At 40.8% G+C, this 20,781-nt stretch overlaps 1 protein-coding gene across 12 annotated transcripts in view; it reads right to left on the bottom strand.

Moving 5' to 3' along the window:
- The window catches only part of SFMBT1 (Scm like with four mbt domains 1), a 128,019-nt gene that overhangs the window by 9,730 nt on the left and 97,508 nt on the right, over nt 1-20,781 (bottom strand). For all 12 annotated transcript variants that reach the window (XM_019417177.2, XM_053897090.1, XM_019417182.2 and 9 more), the window contains 9 exons: nt 18,883-19,129; nt 18,132-18,226; nt 17,518-17,619; nt 15,917-16,067; nt 13,535-13,617; nt 9,302-9,428; nt 7,963-8,076; nt 5,609-5,651; nt 4,019-4,083 (listed from right to left, as the gene is read on the bottom strand). In XM_019417177.2, the coding sequence (XP_019272722.2) occupies nt 4,019-4,083; nt 5,609-5,651; nt 7,963-8,076; nt 9,302-9,428; nt 13,535-13,617; nt 15,917-16,067; nt 17,518-17,619; nt 18,132-18,226; nt 18,883-19,129 (1,027 nt within the window). The remainder of the gene's footprint in view (nt 1-4,018; nt 4,084-5,608; nt 5,652-7,962; nt 8,077-9,301; nt 9,429-13,534; nt 13,618-15,916; nt 16,068-17,517; nt 17,620-18,131; nt 18,227-18,882; nt 19,130-20,781) is intronic.

Raw genomic sequence — 20,781 nt, forward strand, 5'->3', positions numbered from 1 at the left:
CTTCTAACCACTGACCAAAGAGGGAGTACAAAGGTGTGGCCACCACCCCTCAATTAGGGACAACTCCAAGTGGCCACACCAGCTAAAAGGCTCCCCCACAGGCTGGAAGAAACTTCTGTTACATCCGCACTGCAACTCAACTTCTCCCTCTGCCCAATCCTGCTTCCTTTACCTTCCCGCACCCTGGAGCTGTTCCCAAAAAGCACTGCCCAGTGAAACTCCTGCATGCAAATACCAGTCTGACTGTTTCCAAGGTAACCAGAACAATGACAAAACGCAAACCAAAAAGAACATGGCTGAGGTCACTTGAGAAATATTAATGTCTTAATCCTAGAATTTTAGTAGGCATTAGAATAGCCAGTAGCGCATCAAAATTAAAGAGTTACCTTACCTTTTGATACCAAATCAAAACCACAATGAGATATTACCTCATTAGAGATACCTGTTAGAATGGCTATTATCAAAAAGACAAACAAAAAGTGTGGGGGCACCGGGCTGGCTCAGTCGGTAGAGCATGCGACGCTTGATCTTGGGGTTGTAAGTTCCAGCCCCACAAAGGGTATAGAAATCACTTAAAAATAAAATCTTAAAAAAATGAAAAGAAATAACAAGTGTTGACAAGGTGGTGGAGAAAAGAGAACACTGGTACACCATTAGAATGTAAATTGGTACAGCCACCAGGAAAAAGCGTATCAAGGTTCCTCAAAAAGTTAAAAATTGAACTATCATATGATCCAGCAATTCCACTTTGGTTGGAATTTAACTGAAAGAAACAAAAATACTAACTTGAAAGGACATCTGCACCTACTGCTGCCATGTTCAGTGCAGCACTATTTACCACAGTCAAGGCAATGGAAGCTACCTAAGTGGCCATGGATAGATGAATGGACACAGAGTGGAATATTATTCAGCCATTTAAAAAAAGGAAGTCCTGGAACATCTGGGTGGCTCAGTCAGTTAAGCGACCAACTCTTGATTTTGGCTCGGATCATGATCAAGCCCCACGTCAGGCTCTATGCTGACAGTGTGGAGCCTGCTTGAGATTCTCTCCCTCCCTCTACCCCTTCCCCGCTCATAAGCACGTGCACTCTCTCTCAAAATAATAATAATTAAAAATGCAAAAAAAAGGAAGTCCTGCCATTTGTGACACCATGAACAGACCCTGAGTTCACTCCCTAAGTGAAATAATTCAGAAAAAGACAAATATCATATGATGTCACTTGAATGTGGGATCTAAACAACAACAACAACAAAGCCATAACTCACAGATACAGAGAACAGTCTGGTGGTTTCCAGAGCAGGGGCAGGGAGTGGGCGAAATGGGTGAAGGTGGCCAAAAGGTACAACCCCTCCCGTTATAAAATATAAATAAGTCCTGGGGAATGTAATGTGCAGCATGGTGAGTATAGTAATAATCCCATGTATTGTACATTTGCATGTTGCTAAGAGAGCAGATCTTAAAAGTTCTCATCACAAGAAAAAAAATGTATAATATGTGGTGGTAGGTATTAACTAGATTTTCTGTGGTGATCATTTTGTAATATATGTAAATATCATATCACTATGTTGCACTGCTAAAACTAATATAATGTTATATGTCACTTTTATCTCAATAAAAAAGTGGGTAATTTTTAAAAAGATATTCACTAATGCTATTCTGCTGGGTACTCAAAAGATACCATTATAGTCAAGTAAGAGTTACCCTAGCAAGCAACAGAAGGATGATTCAACATTAGGAAAAAAAATCTACCACTGAAATGCACCACATTAATAAGCTTAGACAGAAAAATCATATGATCATCCAATGCTAAGGAAAAATTATTTTGTAAATGTGAGCATGTGTTGATGACCAAGGTTCCTAGAAAACCAGAAATAGAAAGGAACTTCTTTAGCAATTACATGCCAGTCACCTATTTAATAGGGAAAGATTAAATACCTTCCCTTTAATATTATGAATAGGGGTACCCGGGTGGCTCAGTCGGTTAAGCGTCCGACTTCAGCTTAGGTCATGATCTCATGGGTCACAAGTTCAAGCCCCATGTTGGGCTCTGTGTGGACAGCTCAGAGCCTGGAGCCTGCTTTGGATTCTGTGTCTCTGTCTCTCTCTGCCCCTCCCCCACTCATGCTCGGTCTCTCTCTCTTTCAAAAATAAACAAACATTAAAAAAAAAAATCAAAAACAGTACTATGAATAAAACAATAGTGCCACTATCACCAGGCATGTTAAACACAGGGAAAAGCCGGGGTGCCTGGGTGGCTCAGCTGGTTAAGCGTCCGACTTTAGCTCAGGTCATGATCTCACGGTTTGTGAGTTCAAGCCCGGCCCCAGGCTCTGTGCTGACAGCTCTGAGCCTGCAGCCTACTTTGGATTCTGTGTCTCCTTCTCTCTCTGTCCCTCCCCCACTGGTACTCTGTCTCTCTCTGTCTCTCAAAAATAAATAAGTATAAAAAAAATTAAAAAAAAAAAAACACAGGGAAAAGTCTCATAAGGAGCTATCAGAAAATAAAAGTAAGCAAGTATAGCAAACTGGTTATTATACTAAAGTTAATTACTTTTTTATGTGTAAGTGACATAATGAGAAGGCAGTGGGTGGAAGAGACAAAAGTGTGTGTTTTGAACCAAGAAAGATCCAAGTTGTATTTTTGACCCATCTATATTCATAAAGCTGTGTGGCCTCTCTGAGCTTTGATTTCTTTTCTTTTCTAAGCATTTACTAAATACCATCCAAATGCATAATCTGTGCTAGAATACACACAGCCAAGATGCTAAGCATACAACAAGCAAAGGTGGAGCCAAGAACAATTCCAAGGAGAGACCCCCTGACAACAGGCTTTGGCCTCCAGCAATGATTCTTGTTTCATTTATCAGGCATTGCCTCTGGGACAATCTGTTTTTCCAGCGCTGTTTTTTAATTGTGAAATATATACACACAACCTGTATCACAAAAAAGGTTTAAAGAGCAATAAACATCCACCTCCCAACCACACAGCTTAAGAAAGTGCACTGCCTGGGGGCGCCTGGGTGGCTCAGGTCGGTTAAGCGTCCCACTTCAGCTCAGGTCACGATCTCACAGTTCGTGAGTTCGAGCCCCGCGTCGGGCTCTGTGATGACAGCTCAGAGCCTGGAGCCTGCTTCACGTTCCGTGTCTCCCTCTCTCTCTGCCCCTTCCCTGCTCATGCTCTGTCTCCCTCTGTTTCAAAAATAAATAAACATTAAAAAAAAAAAATTAAAAAAAAAAAAAAAAAAAAAAAAAAGAAAGTGCACTGCCTGGAAAGCCTCTGGTTCTTTATCTAAACTCAGGAACGAGAATATTGACCTCCAGCAACCTTGGCACCCAAGTGATCAGCAGAGAATAGTTATAAATGGACAGAAATATCATCCTAGAGATAGTTATTAAACTAGATACATCTTGGACAATTGTAAGTCTTTAAAGTCACAATTAAGAGAACCCTCGAGGTATCTGGATGGTTCAGTCGGTTAAGTGTCTGACTTTGGCTCAGGTCGTGATCTCACAGTTTGTGGGTTCGAGCACCGCCATCAGGGCTCTGTGCTGACAGCTCAGAGCCTGGAGCCTGCTTCAGATTCTGTCTCCGTCTCTCTCTGCCCCTCCCCCACTCGCACTCTTTCTCTCAAAAATAAACAAGCAAAAAACATAAAATAAAAAAAAGAGAACCCTCTATGGGGGCGCCTGGGTGGCTCAGTCGGTTAAGTGTCTGACTTCGGCTCAGCTCATGATCTCACAGTTTGTGAGGTCATCATGCTCTGCACTGACGGTGCAGAGCCTGCCTGTGATCCCCTCTCTCTGCCCCTCTCCCACTTTCTCTCAAAATAAATAAATAAACTTAAAAAAAAAAAAAGGGCCCCCTCTATGAAGCTACATTCTGGGGGCACCTAGCTGGCTCAGTCAGTAAAGCATGCAACTCTTGATCGCAGGGTTGTGAGTTCAAGCACCAGGCTGGGTGTAGCAATTACTTAAAAATAAAGGTCCTCCTTTCCATAAGACTGCATACACTTATACCTGAGTCTGTGGAGTTCAGCTCCTGATTCTTCAGGCCCTCATGGACAGTCCTGGAGGATGGTATTCTGAGTCAAGATAACACAACAAAATAGTGAGATAATCCTTATGGTCAGTAAAGTTTGAGGGTTAGTTTCCTTCAAATCTAAGAAGAAAGCAAATGTGGCAGATTGCAAAATGTGTAACAGAAGGTGCTTCCCTGCTCATATTTTTTCTTTTTAACAATTGTTTTTAAAACTATGTACATGGTTTAATGAGCCAACAGACAGTCTGCAGACAGTGCTGTAATACTTCATATTTAAATCAACTTTTTTTCATTCATGTGAACAACAAATTATAGAATTCCTTCTGGAATTCTCAAACCATAAGTAAATTGTTCATTTTTTTCAATAGTCAAAGAACAACCACATTTATTACAAGGGTCTGTTTTCTTCTTTTATTAGCTTCAAAATTAAGACAAATTATGTTTTACAAATCAGAGAATTATTCTATATGCACCAATCAATGAAAAAGGCTGATTTATCTTTTTGGGAATGCTTTCTGACTAAAACTCTGGATCCGTCTTGGCAACTAAGTCAAGGAGAAGTCCGAGACCGGATTTTTGACACTGCTATCTCACTTCTCTGCCTGGGACTGAAGTCTGTGGCCTTTCTCTCCACTTCTGCTGTCCGTTTTATTACTTACACCGCCACAGAAATAGCCATAACTTACAGAGAATCTGCTCTTGATTGAATTGTGTCCCCTTAAAATTCACTTGTTGTGTCTCTTAGCCCCACTGTGACTGTGTCTGGAGATAGAACGCTTATGAGGTAAATAAAGGCAGGACTCTGATCTAGGAGGGCTGGCTCTCCCTTCCAGCTGGTGCCACCATGTGAGGATGCATGGGAAGCTGACAGTCTGTAGGGAGAGCCAAGCCAGGAATGGAATCAGGCTGGCACTTTGATCTCGGACTTCCCAGCCTGCACAACTGGGAGAAAATAAATTTCTGTTGTTTGAGCCATCCAGTCCATGGTATTCTGTTATGGCAGCTTGAGCAAACTAATATAGACTTGAAAACCCAGCATCTGGAAACACGCATGTATGTGTATTTTTAAGGCACCACTAATTAAATAAATGCCTCCCAAAAGCTGTGTATGAAGGTATGCTACAAAGGGTTCCCCAATGGGACACCAAGTCACCCCTTTGAGTGCACCTTTTCTTATAGAGCTGCTGTCTTCCACCTCAAGGTTTTTTTCACTGTGACAAGTCATATCCTAATTTATAATTTCTGTTCTTCCGTAACAAATAACAGCACAGAGATTCTATTTCCTCTCTTATTCAAATGCCTTCAGGCTTTAAAAGCCAAAGAAGACCCAATGGGGGGAACATCTTGAGAAGGTATTTTACCCTTTTGTATACAATGCCATTTTAGAGAACATATATGCTGTAAGGAAAAATATGTAACCTAACAAAAGCTGAATTAAAGAATTATGCTTCCACCTGAGAAAATAACACATGAGATATACTCTCTGAAATAGTGATTTCTTTTTCTAGATACTCTAATTTTCAAATGTCAATTATTTAAACATACTATTATACTATTCTATTACTTACTGTTTTTCTGGTTGAACCACTGCAATTTTCCTCTGTTTCTGGACTGTAAGAAGAAAACAAAACTATAAATGTCAAGAAAAACAAACAGACAAAAGAATAGTGTCTATATGTATTAAGCTAACATTAGCACATTTAAAAACCTGGTCATTGTGTATATTTAACTAGTAAGTACTATGAATTAAGTGCTGATATGTCTGAATATCTAGACTGAGGCACATTTTCTGGGTACGAAGAGTCTTTACACAAAGACCAAAAATAATATTTTCAAGGCTCACAAGTCAGTTGACTCCTATGAATATTTTCTACACAGGAAAAGATATTCAAAAGAAAAACTGATTTCAGCAAGGATGCCAGGACCATTCAATGGGACAAGTACAGCCTTTCCAACAAATAGTGCTGGGAAAACTGACTACCCACAGTAATGAAGTTGGACTCTTACCTTACACCATATACAAAAATTAACTCAAAATGGATCAAAGACCTAAACATAAAGGCTAAAACTATAAAACTCTTAGAAGACAACATAGGGAAAATCTTTCATGACATCAGATTTGGCAATGATTTTCTAGACATGACACCAAAAGCGCAGGTGACAAAAGAAAAAATAAATTGGACTACATTAAGAGTTAAAACTCCTGTGCGTAGAGAGAGAGAAAAGGCAACCCACAGAATGGGGAGAAAATATTTGCAAGTCACATATCTGATAACGAAGGTATTAATATCTAGAATATGTAACAAAATCCTACAACTCAACAACAACACAACAACAAAAAACAATTAAAAAATGGGCAGAAGACTTGAACAGACATTCCTCCGAAGAAGATATACCAATGTCCAATAAGCACATGAAAAGATACTCAACATTGCTGATGATCAGGGAAGTACAACTCAAGACCACAGTAAGATACCACCCTACATCTACCAGCATGGCTATTATAAAACACAAATAAAAAACCCAGAAAGTAACAAGGGTTGGGGTAGTGAGAAGAAAGGAGAATCCCCGTACACTGTTGGTGGGGATGTAAGATGGTGCAGCCACTTCAGCCAACAGTCTAACAGTTCCTCAGAGTGTTAAACACAGAGTTATACTCGAGAAATGAAAACATGTGTCCACATAAAAACCTGTACACAAATGTTCACAGCTGCATTTTTCATAATGACTTAGGAACGGAAAACAACCCAAATGGCCACTGACTGATGCCTGGATAAAGAAAATGCGGCATATCACTACAATGGAATAGTATTAAAACATATGAAGGAACGCAGTACTGAGAACACACTGCCACATGGATGAACTCTGAAAACATCATGCTGAGCAAAGGAAGCCAGTCATAAAAGATCATACATCATTTGGCTCCACAGGAAATGTCCAGAATAGGCAAATCTATATAGTAGAAAACAGTAGAGAAGTAACTACCTAGGGCTGGGGGGACAAAGAGGTGACTGCCAAGGGGTACAGGGTTTCCTTCTGAGATGATGAAAATATTGTCAAATTTACTGCGGTGATAGTTGTACAACTCCATGAACGTACTAAAAACCACTAAATAACAGGATCAAATTTTATGTTACGTAAATGCTATCCCAATAGAGCTGTTTTTAAAATGGTGGTGGGTGCCTGGGTGGCTCAGTCAGTTAAGTGTCCGGCTCTTGATTTCGGCTCAGGTCGTGATCTCTCGGTTCGTGGGTTTGAGCCCCGCGGAGGGTTCTGCATTGACAGTGCAGAGTCTGCTTGGGATTCTGTCTCCCTTTCTCTCTGCCCCTTCCCTGCTTGGGCACGCTCACTCGCTCTCAAAAATAAACAAACTTTATGGGATGGGATGTCACTTTTAAGATTAGGTTACAAAAACACCCTGGCTTCTACCTTCCTCAACCTTGCTCTGTTCCCTGGCTGGTTCTGATGGAAGCCAACTGCCCTGCTGCGGGCTCCCCGACGAAGAGGTCCACATGGCAAGAAACTGAGGGAAGACTCCCACCAACAGCCAGCGAGGACCTGAGGCCCTCAGTCCAAAAGCCACGAGGAAGTGAGTCTTGTTAACAACCATCTGAGTACACTTGGTGGCAGAGCCTCCCTGCCTTGAGCCCTAAGATGACTGGGGTCCTGGCTGATACCCTGACTGCAGGCTCATAAGGGGCCTGGATCCAAAGCACCCAGCTATGTTGTGCCCACATTCCTGACCCACAGAAACTGTTCAGGCAATCCAGGCAGGTTGCAATAAGTGATTTCCCTATGTAGGAATAAACAATCAGAACACCACTCTGCTTTTCTCTGAAATGTCCACATTCATCCTAATTGATGGCAGCCACACGACAGATTATTTAACAATCAACCCCTTGGCCCAGAAATAGACCACTACCTCGTGCTCGGCGAGGGGCGCTGAGGGGATGGCCATTGGTTTCACACCAGCCCAAAGGAAATATATCCATGGATTCCACACTCACAATACATTCAGGTATGGGCTTCTGAGAACCTGTTTAGATTAAAAAAAAAATTTTAGACCATTAAATAGCCTTCTTCATAAAGTACTTCCTGGACAATGTTCTACTGTTGCAATAATGCAGACACAAAGTCTTTCGATAAGTTCCTTTTACACAGAATTCATACTTGTTCATGTGTAACAAACATTAAGAAAAAAGGGTAAACCATCCCCTACGCATAACTGTATAAAAATGAAAGTGGGGAGCAAATACACAGAATGACCCCTAGTTACGGAACGGCAAATAGGCAACTGGAACTAACAGTAGAAACACTCGGCTGAATGACAAATACAGTCAGTTCCATGCAATAACTGGGAAACAAAAGGCAGCAGGGGCAGCTCCACACACTAAGAACATTGGTTCTGGTACTCATAGACTGTGGGTGCCAATCAGGAAGTGAGGCTGCCCAGCAGGGACTACACAGAAGTCTGTATTCAATACCATCCTTGACATCTGCATTAAATATCAAGTCTACAAACCGGAAACAGTAGGTACCAAGTCTGACTGTTTGGTAGCCGAACAAAAAAAGAAACCCAGGCCATATTCAGTAATTGCAGCTGAGTGCTCACGTAACGCTCTCCAGCCACAAACCCATTCAATCACTGAATATTACTTTCAGTATGTCTTTTCTATTTTACATACACTTTGGTTCTATTGGTTAGGGCAAACAAAATATTCTCTCTTAAATAAGCTACGTGTGAATGCTCATGCTCATATATTCTGGTGACATTAAAACACATGCCACTTGCCTTATACTTTCCCTTCAAGAAAACAGGACTCTGCAGTGAAGGCTTTTTATTTACATTCATTTCCTAAAATTTGAAACTCAAGGACTTGAAACTCAAGTTTTTAGCTAAGAATCTTGCATTACAAATTACAAGTCTCTGGGGCGCCTGGGTGGCTCAGTCCGACTTCAGCTCAGGTCATGATCTTGCAGTCCATGAGTTTAAGCCCCACGTCAGAGCCTGGAGCCTGCTTCAGATTCTGTGTCTCCCTCTCTCTCTGCCCCTCCCCCACTCATGCTCTGTCTCTCTCACTCTCAAAAATGAATAAATGTTAAAGAAAAATTTTAAAAAAACCAGAACAACAAATTACAAGTCTCTGAGCAAGGCCCCTATTTAGCTAATTGACTAAGTCTAACAAGTCACATCACAGGGGTAAACAGGAAGGCTCAGAAGAGTGGGCCACAGGAAGGCTTCTCAGGAGTGTGGCACTTACCCTCCAGCTGGAGCCATACGTAGGAGCCTCTCACTGCAGTAATGGTGGCAACGCACACTTCTTCGGGGAGAAGAGGGTTCACTGCCTCAAGCTTCATATTCTCCTTAAATTCATGCTCAGTAATTGACTAGAAAATATTTGAATCAAATCCAAACACATACTCAGTATTAACTCGTGCTGATCCGAGAGATTTATTATTCCAAGTAATATTTAACCCTAGAGTAACACTTAAAGCTATAAATGTATTTTGCTTTGTTTCTTAAAGAAGCAAAGGAAAACTGTCTGTCTCTCTTGGTGTTATAAGCAGTATGGTCTTTAAGGTCAGGTATACCCATATTACTGCTACCTGTATGACCTCACTCAAGCTGTGGAACCTCTTTTTGCCTGAGTTTTGTCATCTGTCAGATGACCTTGAGAACATTACCTCACTGGGTTATTATGAGTTTTTAATAAATAAAGTACCTAAGGCTCTGTGCCCTGAACCAATTGGCTCTCACCCATGGCTGGTTTGCTTCCCTTCCACAAAGGGCTCTAACACACGATAGATAAGCTGCCTGGTTCCTACTTCCGTGTAGATCATGAAAGTCAGTCAGGATAAATGACACTTATGAACAGAAGGAAAATATGTGTTTTTAAAATCTGCAGCTTCTGGGTCAAAACGGAGAACTGAATTTCCGTATTTGATTATTCTCTCTTCCTTCTGACGGCACTAAAACTAAAGTGGGGTTTTTGTTTTGTTTTTTTACATAAACCTACTAGTATGGATGTAACGGGAGACAACAGCAACGTTTTATAAGCTAAAATTTAGAACAGTATCTAGAACTAATTTGTTGAAAACATTTAAGAAGCACTTAGGTCATGTCTCCACACCCCAGGGAAACTATCCCATTTCTTCCTGTATATGAGATGAGATTTATCTTTCAGAGATGATAGGACACAAGACTCCAGGGCAGAAGGACACAGGAACCACTGAGGGCATGTATGCAGCACCCAAAACAGGGGTTTGCACGTGGGATGCTGAGAGGTCCAGCCCTCGCCTCTACCCTCCAGGCAGGGATTGGAAAAGACTTCTTATGGTAATATGACAAGCCCGGGAAGAAACACGTGAAGATACGTTAGGAGTCTCCAACAAATGGCCAGCCAGACCCCACCCTAAAGAGAACTTTAGGGTTGACAATCCCCACCAACATGCTCAGAACTTCCAATCAGCTTTATTTATTTTTAGTCCCCCATTCTCAAATAGGAGCAAACCACCAAGCATTATCAGACATCTAAAAATATGAAAGCTAGAGACCAAAATAGACAAAACAAGCAACATGGAGAAAACTTCTTATGCAAGAAGAAAATTTCTCAAAAGGCAGGGGTAATTAACATCCTCTGAGTGATAAGAAAAACTATCACATCCTTAAAACAAGAATAGCACACTGCTAAAAATAAATATTCAGAGAACAGAAATAGTTCTGGAAAATTAAAAAATGTGATATTAAAAATTAAAAACTCTAAAGAAGGACTGAAATAAAGTTTAGGAAATCTTTCATCAAGCAAAGCAAAAAGACTTAAGAAACAGAAAACAGGAGAAAAAGGTAAGAAAAGTAGAGGTCTGATCGAGAGGGCCAACATACAAATAAAAGAAATTCCAGAAAAAGAGGAGAGAGAAAATGAAAGGAAGGAAATCAAAGAAGAGATTCAAGAGAACTTCCCAGCACAGAGGAACAAGTGTCTATAGAGAATGTGCTCACTGAGAACCCAGCAAGTGAATGAAGACAGGCCATGCCATGGCTTAGCTATGAAACATGGTGACAAAGAGAATCTATAACCCCTCAGGGAGGAGTAAAAGGCAGGTCATCTATAAAAGATCAAGAATAAAGATAGATGTCAACTTCTCAACTGCTACGCTGGAAGGTAGAAAACAACTAAATGATGTTTTCAAAATTCTCAGGTAAAGTAACTTCTAACCTAAAATTCCACATTGAGCCAAACTATCAATCAAGTTAATAGAACGAAGACCTTTTCAAACATGCGAAGTCTATAAAAATTTACCTCTCTTGCATTCCTTTTCAGGAAGCTACTAGGAGATGGGCTCCATCAAAACAAGGGAATAAACCAAGAAAGAGGAAGGAGGCCATTAGATGTAGAAAACAGGAATCTCAAATCTTAAGAAAGGGGAAAGACAAATCCCTGGGTGGCACTGAAGGACAGTTCCCAGGATTAAAATTTTATGGCAAGTCTAGTGAGCAACCTGTCTAAAGAAAGAGAGAATGGAGGTTGCTAAGAAGGATGTCTCTCAGAAAAATCTTAGAAATGACAAAGTTCCAGGGCCCCGGGGTGGCTCAGTCAGTTAAGCGTCTGACTTCAGCTCAGGTCATGATCTCAGAGTTCACGAGTTTGAGCCCCATGTTGGGCTCTGTGCTGGCAGCTCAGAACCTGGAGTCTACTTTGGATTCTGTGTCTCCCTCTCTCTCTCTCAAAAATAAACAAACATTAAAACAAAATTAAAAAAAAAAAAAAAAAAAGAAATGACAAAGTTCCTACATCAGGGTATCTAAGTGGTCATGGACATGAGGAAAAGAGAACATGCCTAGGGAACATCTTGCATTTTAACCCTTCTATCCTAAAATACAAAGAAATAACTTTAAACAGCAAAAATATACACAGGTCTAGTTGGACCAAAGAGACTTCTGGGAAAGGCTACAGGGTGGCAATGCGAGCATCTGGCTCTAAACATGGAACTAGGACCCAGGCACAAATGCTTGCATTCTTCACAGTCCTCTTGGTCAGGGCCCACTCCTGAGGCGGAGGGAGCCAAAGCAACCTGTGCTAATGGCAGAACCTGAGACGCCGGCAGAAGTGGTTGGTTGCAGAGCCTTTTCTTGGTGCTCCTGGGTTCCTACTGGTGAGACAGCTGCCGTCCTCCACCACACACCCACATATAACTATAGCCGCTACTGAGAACAATACGTGGGAGTAACCAGGAAACTGCTGCCAAAACAGGTGGGCAAGACAAGTGTGAAAGGATGGGGGGGGGGGAGGGGAACGGAAAAGTAATGACAAATTGAGAACTTTGCATTCATATTGTTTCAAAGTATCAAGAGTTCTCACTGTACTAAAAAATCCTAGGGTGTATGTGATGTATATACACATGTGTGTACAGCATATATGTTAGGTACATGTCAGGAAAAGACTCAAGGGAACACGAGATGACAACCCATATGCAAAGGGAAGGCCTTACCAAAAGATTAGCACATGAATGCAGATTTATACATCTTAAGTTAAAATAGACTGTTTCATCAAAAGATGACTCCCTGATTTAGATGACTTTCAATGACAGAGTCAGGTAAGGGAATTTCTGCATATATAATTAATGTTTCCTCCACCCCTCAAATAAACTGTAAGTTTCATAGAATTGGGGGGGGGGGGGGGGAATGACAGATTTCCCGATGTGACCGACTTAGGAGAAGCTACTGGAAGGTGTGGGAAGAACTACAATAGAAACGGAAAAAATTAAGCCATGAAAAAACAAGGCAATTATTAACTTGAGGATAAATAAAAAAGAGAAAACCATAAAATACTGCAGTGCTTGGCTGTGAATAATACCTGAATACATATCATAGTGTAAATAATCAATTCAGATTTAATCAAAAATTATAGGAAGAAAGAGGTGGGTTAAGACTGAGGAAAAATGTAATATAAAATAGCTAAGTGTTCACTTACCATAACATAGACATGTCTAAAATCAATGACTCATAAGACGGCAGCATACTATTTTGAAAATTATTTAAGTATAAGCATCAGAACAACAGTGAGAACAATAGGAGCGAATCTTCCCGGGAAGGGAGACCACGGAGAGGGATGGGACAGGGACCTACCGCTTTATGCTGTGAGTTTTTTACTGCTATTTAGCGTTGTAAACCATACGCATGTAATATTTTCATACAAGTATTTTTAAATAAGTTTAACCATTTCTTTCCACTTAACACTTTTTCATATTTTGAAGCAACCAAAAATAATTATGAACTAAAAAAATTCACGATTTTAGCTAATAAAAAACCTGATAAACTTTAAAAATTCATTAACTTCCACAGTCGATGAATTTTCCTTGCACCACTGTATTACAATCAATGAGATGCTTATTTGAGCTGAGCGAGGGGACTGAGTACGAAGCATACGAGCGTGAAAAGCACAGCAGTCCCCAGCGGACCCGGAGCGTGGCAGCGAGGGGACCAGGGTTCTCACCGGGGGGAAGCACCTCTGGGGAGCAGCTTCGGCACCACACTGTTTGAGGTAGTCAGCCCAATCAAAGTCCTGGCCCGGGTAGCCTAGGTAAGAATATGAGAACAAAAATTCACACCACACATGCCTGCCTGGCTTTTCCATTCCCCCAGATATCCACCCACAACTTCTCATTGGCTAATTTGAGGACTTTGTTCTTTTTAAGGAGGAGGAAAAACACCCTATAAATCAGAAGCGTTTTTCATGTTTTAAAACAGATCAACTTTGGTCAAACTATAGCAATACAATAAAATCCTTTGAATAAATTAAAAAAATTGTTTTTCATGTTTATTTATTTTCTTGAGACAGACACAGACAGAGAGAGAGAGACAGAGAGAGAGAGAGATGTGCAGAGAGGGGCAGAAAGAGAGGGAGAGAGAAGAGCCCTATGCAGAGTTCCATCTCATGAACCATGAGACCATGACACGAGCCGAAATCAAGGGCAGAAGGCTTAACACAGATTGAGCCACTCAGGCGTCCCACTTTGAATAAATTTTTAAACTTTCAAGCTTCAAACTAGGCATTTATTTTCCACAATATTTTATATGATTAGCTGCTAGCAGTTTACCAAAAGAATTTAAAACAGTTATGACTGGATTTGATTTGTACTAATAAATCCAGTCTTACTATCCATTCTATTCCAACTTAGGCTCTAAAGGACGGGACAGCAAATAATCTTTCTTCCCTCATGAAGCTCTGTCCTTACACATCTTAGCCACTCCTGACATAAAAGTCTCAGCACTGTTTCCAGATTCATGTTGTACAGAAGCGCAACGCCATCTTGTAACCTGAATCATGAAGTCATTTCCGAAGAAAAAAGTTGAGCTTAACTGTCTGCTTAAGTCCACCATGGTTCTTGGTAGAAGCCTCTCAGATCTGATGCCCTGGCAACACTATCTGCCCAGCTGCCCCACCGTTTTGGACCAGCTCTCCGCCGTGCAGAGCTGAGCAACAGCGGGCTACCACACCACACCACACCACACCAGCTGATAGCCACACAGCCCCTGCAGTCCCTCCCCCGCCCAACTCAGACTGTTACCATGTCCCCCCTACTCCACTTCTGCCTCCACCTCTATTCCTCACAGTAAACCAGCTGCCATTTCCAGTGACATAATCCACTACTTTCCTCCTACTTACAGAGATAGATGATTGTCTGTAACAAAGCTGAAAGCTCCAGTATCGTTAATAATTGTTTTTTCCTTTTCACACAAAGGCAGCGGTAAGATAAAGAACTTGGGATGTCCAGAGTCTTCCAGCAAAGCAAGAACTTCCTCCTGTAGTCATGTCCCCCTCTGCCACCACCACCAGGCAGGTGTGCCCACTGTGTGTTCACTGATGAGAGAACCTGGGAGGCTCCATTACTGTTTCTCCTACTTGCTCCTTGAAGGAACCATCATACTCACTTTTGCCTCCCCAGTGACAGACACGCCCAATACCTGGCTCATAACAAACATTCCATAAATGTTTTTTGGATGAATGAAGGCTGAATAAACAGCACAAGTTCTGAGTTTATGACTCTTGTTAACACATAAGAGCAATTCCAGCCCAGTGTTCCAGCACTCACCGTTTAAGAAGCGAAGTTGTATTTGCCCAAAGCCTACTAATAAAGGATACACAGACTTCCAATCAAGTAATCTGATTGCTGATATAAAAAGCAGATAAACATTTAACATGTCCAGATATTCTATGCTATAATTATTAAAAATTTCAGTCAAGGTCAACGAAATCATATTTAAGAGCATTGATTAAAGGATCAAAGATATTTTGCAAAGTTGCAAACACCAGGAAAATGAGTTGCTGGTTTCCTACCTACAGCCTCTCTGAGTCCTACTCTTAATCATAAACCTCCCTCTCAAGTCTGAAGAGCTGCACTCCAAGCGGATGCCCAGAAACCTGAAAGTCATCTGATATCTGCCTCCTACCTCCGAGTTCTGGTTCTGAGGTCTCTCCTCCCCTACCAACTCCCAACCCTGCTGACACTCTCTGTGTGTCCTACTCTCACACTCCTCTGTGCCCTCATGACACACATAGGAGGGGCCAACCAAGAACGTGCATGGGACCCCAGGTGTTATGAAGATATATTTGTCAAGGTAGGAGGACAGAACGTAACTCGACTTAATCATTTTAGCTTAACTTATAACTTGCAAATATTTAAATATATGGAATCGAGGCCTTCACTTATACTTGTTTTGGGACCCAAAAAATGTTGAGGACAAGCTGGGGCATGAAGAGAGAGAGAGACAGAGAGACACACACACACACACAGAGAGAGAGAGAGAGAGGGAGATAAATGCCATTTCAAAAAGAAGCCCCTGATGGACAATTCAGAAAACAACAACTACATACCGGGAGGGGGGCTGATGTGTAAACCATTCTTCAGACTCCACTGCACGGGGAAAAGACCGGGACTGTCAGCATGACACACAAAACATCGCCGTGCGTGATTCTCTGGTCGCAAATCATCCATTTCTACCAGGAAGTACTTCTCATCAAAAACCTGCACATACAATTGAACAGACAACGCAGACAAATGGTTTTATGTGTATGTATACACACACATATGTGTGTATGTCATTCCTCGGCATAGACAAACATGTTACAAAACTTCATAGACACAGTGGGTATAGCAACACTAAGCACTCAATAAATGTTACCTCTGTGTCAGGCACTGGTTTGTTTTTGTTTTTTTTTTGTTTACTCATTTTTGAGTGAAAGAGCGCGAGCAGGGAAGGGGCAGAGAGAGGGGGAGACCCAGAATCCAAAGCAGGCTCTAGGCTCTGAACTGTCAGCACAGAGCCCAACATGGGGCTTGAACTCACGAATTGTGAAATCATGATCTGAGCCGACTAAGCCACCCAGGTGCCACCAGGCACTGTTTTAATTAAATGCTTTCCACACATCAATTCTGTTTTAATCTTCCTTACAACTTAATAAGGTAGGGACCATTATCAACCTCATTTTGCAGATAAGGAAGCTGGATTTAAAAAGAAGTTAAATAACTTGCCCCATTTTGCCCAGCAAAGAAGCAGCAGAACCTGGGCTCAAATCTAAGTACTTGGGCTCCAAACACAATTTAGGTTTAGTGAGGAGTCGGCCACACTTGTATATTAAATTTTTGGATCCTAGCTGAGTTTCAAATGCCTAAAAAGGTTTAACCTTCTCTGGCTCCTGGCCACCCAACAGCCCTTTAGACTTCAGATAGGGCCTTCTGACCCCACTGTAGGTTGAGAATCCCTCCCTGTTCAAAAATAATCTTCTCCTAAAGCAAAACAATTTAAATCTCGACCAATCAGATGATTCAGCATCCAAGCAACTTCTGCTCCAGTCATGCCAGTCTTCTGGTTCTACTCTGGGTAAATGGGCTTCTGCTCCAGTGCCGAACTAACCCCTTCTCTTGGGCCTCAGTTCTAGTAATTGAGTAACCAGGGCCTGACAACCTGCCCAGCTCCTGTGGTTACTCTCAACCAGAGCCTTACGTTAGTCAGCCTTCCAAAAGATTGAAGTCTGAGTCTGGACTCCATGCTGGAGCAATCCTGGGCAGATCTCATGACATGAACCACCTGCTTCCCCAACATCCCCTCACCCAGTGAGCCCTGCACCTGGGTGGATACCGACGCTGATGCCTGTGCCCGTACTTCTCAGACACTGCAAGCTGCCTGCCAGGTTAAGTCCCCTCTAGTGTTCAGTAAGGCCTGCTCCCAAGACCACACACCCCACTACTCTGGCACTCGAGCTTTGGTTGGTTGGGGTGAGCAGGCCCAGAAGAAGGAACGGGCTGCAGAGACCTGGACAGTACAAATACAAAATGTGCACAGAAGTCATTCTAGCCTCACAGCTTAGGAGAAACATGGCTCAGATCAGCAGAGCCTGAAGATCAAAACACTACCACTTTCCTAAACCAGTCACCCTGACAGGAATTCTTACCAAGAGAGCTGCCCCCATTTTACCTTAACAACCGTAGCAGGAGAGATCCCAAAAGGAGACCAGGGGTCCACAGCTTCCAATTTCATATTTACAGAGAATGAATGAGTGCTAATCACTTGTTTGTCCTGAAATGCAAACACCAAGAGGGAATAAAACTATAGTATTTTCACATTAATTTTATACTCATATATAGCAGAATATTACTCTTAATTAAAATAACATAACTGTCCAACTTCTGGTAAAGAATTTAATCCTGTAATTTTCTTTCCTTGAATAAATTAGTCAGAAAAAAAATTATTCAGAAAAAATTATTCAAAAAAAAAAAGTATTGGAAGTACTCCTACTCTCTCTATTTGGCACACAAAGGCCATCTGGAGGAAAACAAGTTTATTTTATAACAACTGGGGCTATGTAGTTACAAGTGGAAAAGACAAGACTCAAACACTTTAAGAGAACTCTGGGAGAAAACCTAGACTACCTTTAGAAGAGAAACAGGATGCCCATCACTCAAACCTCTTTCCTCAAACTTCAAACCTCTTTCCTCCTCCAACTATCACAGCGTGTTCACTGACCCGGGGTTACTGTGCCCTAGCCCACTGTGAGAGGTAAGTACTATCCATCATGTTTTTGTTCTTACCTTAAATAAGTACGATGGCAATGGCTCTTCCTCCTCCTCTTTCACTTTGGCCAGGATCTCCTGCCACTCAGCTTCATTCTTTAGATGCTGGATGGCTTTAGTAAAACAAGACAGGATGTTTTAAATGAGGAGAACTTACTTTATAACTGTTTTGAAAGCATTCGTGTAAACAAAAAAGTCACTTTCCACGGGGAAAAGAAAGGGCTCCAGCCCACTTATACCATCTTCATTCAAAAGAACCTGCATCTTAACTTCAGTACTCTGTCTCCCCTATTCAGAGCGTGGGTAGCAAGTCTGGTGAAAATACCTACAGGGAGATTATAAGGATTGCTGTAGGCCACAAAATAACAGAACGTCCAAACTTGCTTTAAACAGTCATTCCCGTTTTGATCTCACTGTTATTTCTTTTAATCACGTTAATCCACTTTGAACCAAGACCTAGACTACTCCTATATGTATCTAAATGCTACCTAGAGAATTTTTCTTCAATTTTGGTGAGGCAGGAGTCCATGAGTACATCAATATGTGTGGCAAGTTACTAATAAACCAAAAAAACAAAACAAAACAAAACAAAACCAAAAAACAAAAAAATAGGCACGAAACTGCATACACATTTTTTTGAAATATCTCTATTACACAAAGGCTTTTGTAATATGTAGAGTAATGCGTTTTTCAGTCTTATCAACATTAATAAAAACATACTATGACCATAACGTAACAGTTAAAGTTAAAAAGTCCTATTACTCTTCACCTAATGGGGGCTGAAGCTCATATCCCTGTTGAGCAGCCCAACCAACGTGATGAAGAAATGGATCCAAGTAATACAACCAAAAGTCAAAACTGTCAGAACTTTCCAGTCCTTCATAGCGCAGCTTCAGCCTTCCTCCGATGTTCTCTACTACCGTAACGATCCAAGTGCTCAACAAGTCCCGGAAAGCTTGACACTCTAGCCTGGAGCCCGGGGCAATGAGATCTAAAGGGTTCCTCCCATTACGGAGCTGTAGGTACAAGATGTAAAATGATTAAGAGAAGTTAACACAGTATTCTAAAAAGTCAAGTTTTAAATTATCTCAGATTAGCCTTTATATTTTTATCCACTCAAAGTCATGTCACTGAATGGCCTAATATCATACAAGTCTCTACAGTATTATTTCTAGATGATATGAAAATGTTTATCTTATAGAAAATCTTACTTACAATGCAATGAAACTATTCTAAGATCTCTAAGACTATGGTATATAGTCTCATCTAATAAGAATTTTTAAAATATCGTCGTTACTGAGTCTTATTACTAAGTCTTACTTAGCACTTAGTCTTACTCTGACACTGGGTTTTCTGCACCCAAGTCAGTATCTACCTGTGTCTGTCTATCTTATATTTTTTCAACAATGGGAGCACTGTATACTCTTTTTTAATTTGTGTTTGTTACTGAATACACCACAGCTTTCTTTCTATTATAGTACATATAAATCCTCTTCATTGTGTTAGACCATTTTATTGATATTCTGTGTTATAAGTGAGCAGTAATTTACCCACTTATCTACTGATGGCATTTCAGTTGTTTCTGATTTTTCACTCATTTCACAACAATGTTCCTATGAACACAGTGTTTTGATTATGCTGATGGAAAGAAAAAGTTTAATTATCACTCTCTAGAAATACATTAAAAGCTACAATAAAGAATAGAAAAGAATGCTGATTCCATTATCACTTAGTCATTTCTTAATATTCAAACTTACTTTTTCCCCCTAATAAGAACGGCTCTGTGACGCTACTCACATATTCATATGTATGCAAAAGAACATACGAACAAATGGAGAAACACATTCACAGCTAAGTATTAGAATGTCAGAATCATGGTCGATGTAGAGCTGGGTATCTATTAATTCATTGTTCATGACTTCATTCCATCATTAGAATTTTACTGTTTACTTAGTATGTGCCAGGCTCTGGCTAAGCATAATGAAATGAGTCTGAGTATAAAATATAAAGATCAGCCGGGAGAGTATTTACCAATCGAGTTTTAAAGGGGGAATGTGAATGGATCACAGAATTAGACATAAGAGTCAAACCTATGAAACACTTAGGAGGAAACATAGGAGTAAATCTTTGTGACCTTGCATTAAACAAAGCCTTCTTAGGTATGACACCAAAAGCATAAGCAACAGCAACAAAACAGATAAATTGGGCTACATCAAAATAAACTTTTGTGCTATAAACAATATCGTCAAACAAGTGAAAAGACGATCCACAAAACATCTGGAAATATATCTGGTCTGGATTTGTTATCAGATACAAGGAGCTCTTACAATTCTGTAATAAAAAACAAACAAACAAAAAACCCAATTTAAAAACAGGCAAAGACATTTCCTCCAAAAAGATATACAAATGGCCAACAGTATAGAAAAAGATGCTCAACATCATTAGTCATTAGGAAAATGTGCGTCCAAAATTGGATACCACTTCACACTCACTAGCATAGCTATAACCAAAAGAGAGTAACTAGTGTCGGCAAAGATGTAGAGAAACTGGAACATTCATACATTGCATTTCACATATGCCACAAAGCATGTAAGTGGTAGGACAGAAAGCGACAAAATAGAACTTAGAAATGTCATAACCAATAAACTGATTTCACAAAGACAAGAAA

The sequence above is a fragment of the Panthera pardus genome, unplaced genomic scaffold (assembly GCF_024362965.1).
Source record: "Panthera pardus isolate Hobbes unplaced genomic scaffold, ASM2436296v1 HiC_scaffold_8, whole genome shotgun sequence".
NCBI classification, from domain to species: domain Eukaryota; kingdom Metazoa; phylum Chordata; class Mammalia; order Carnivora; family Felidae; genus Panthera; species Panthera pardus.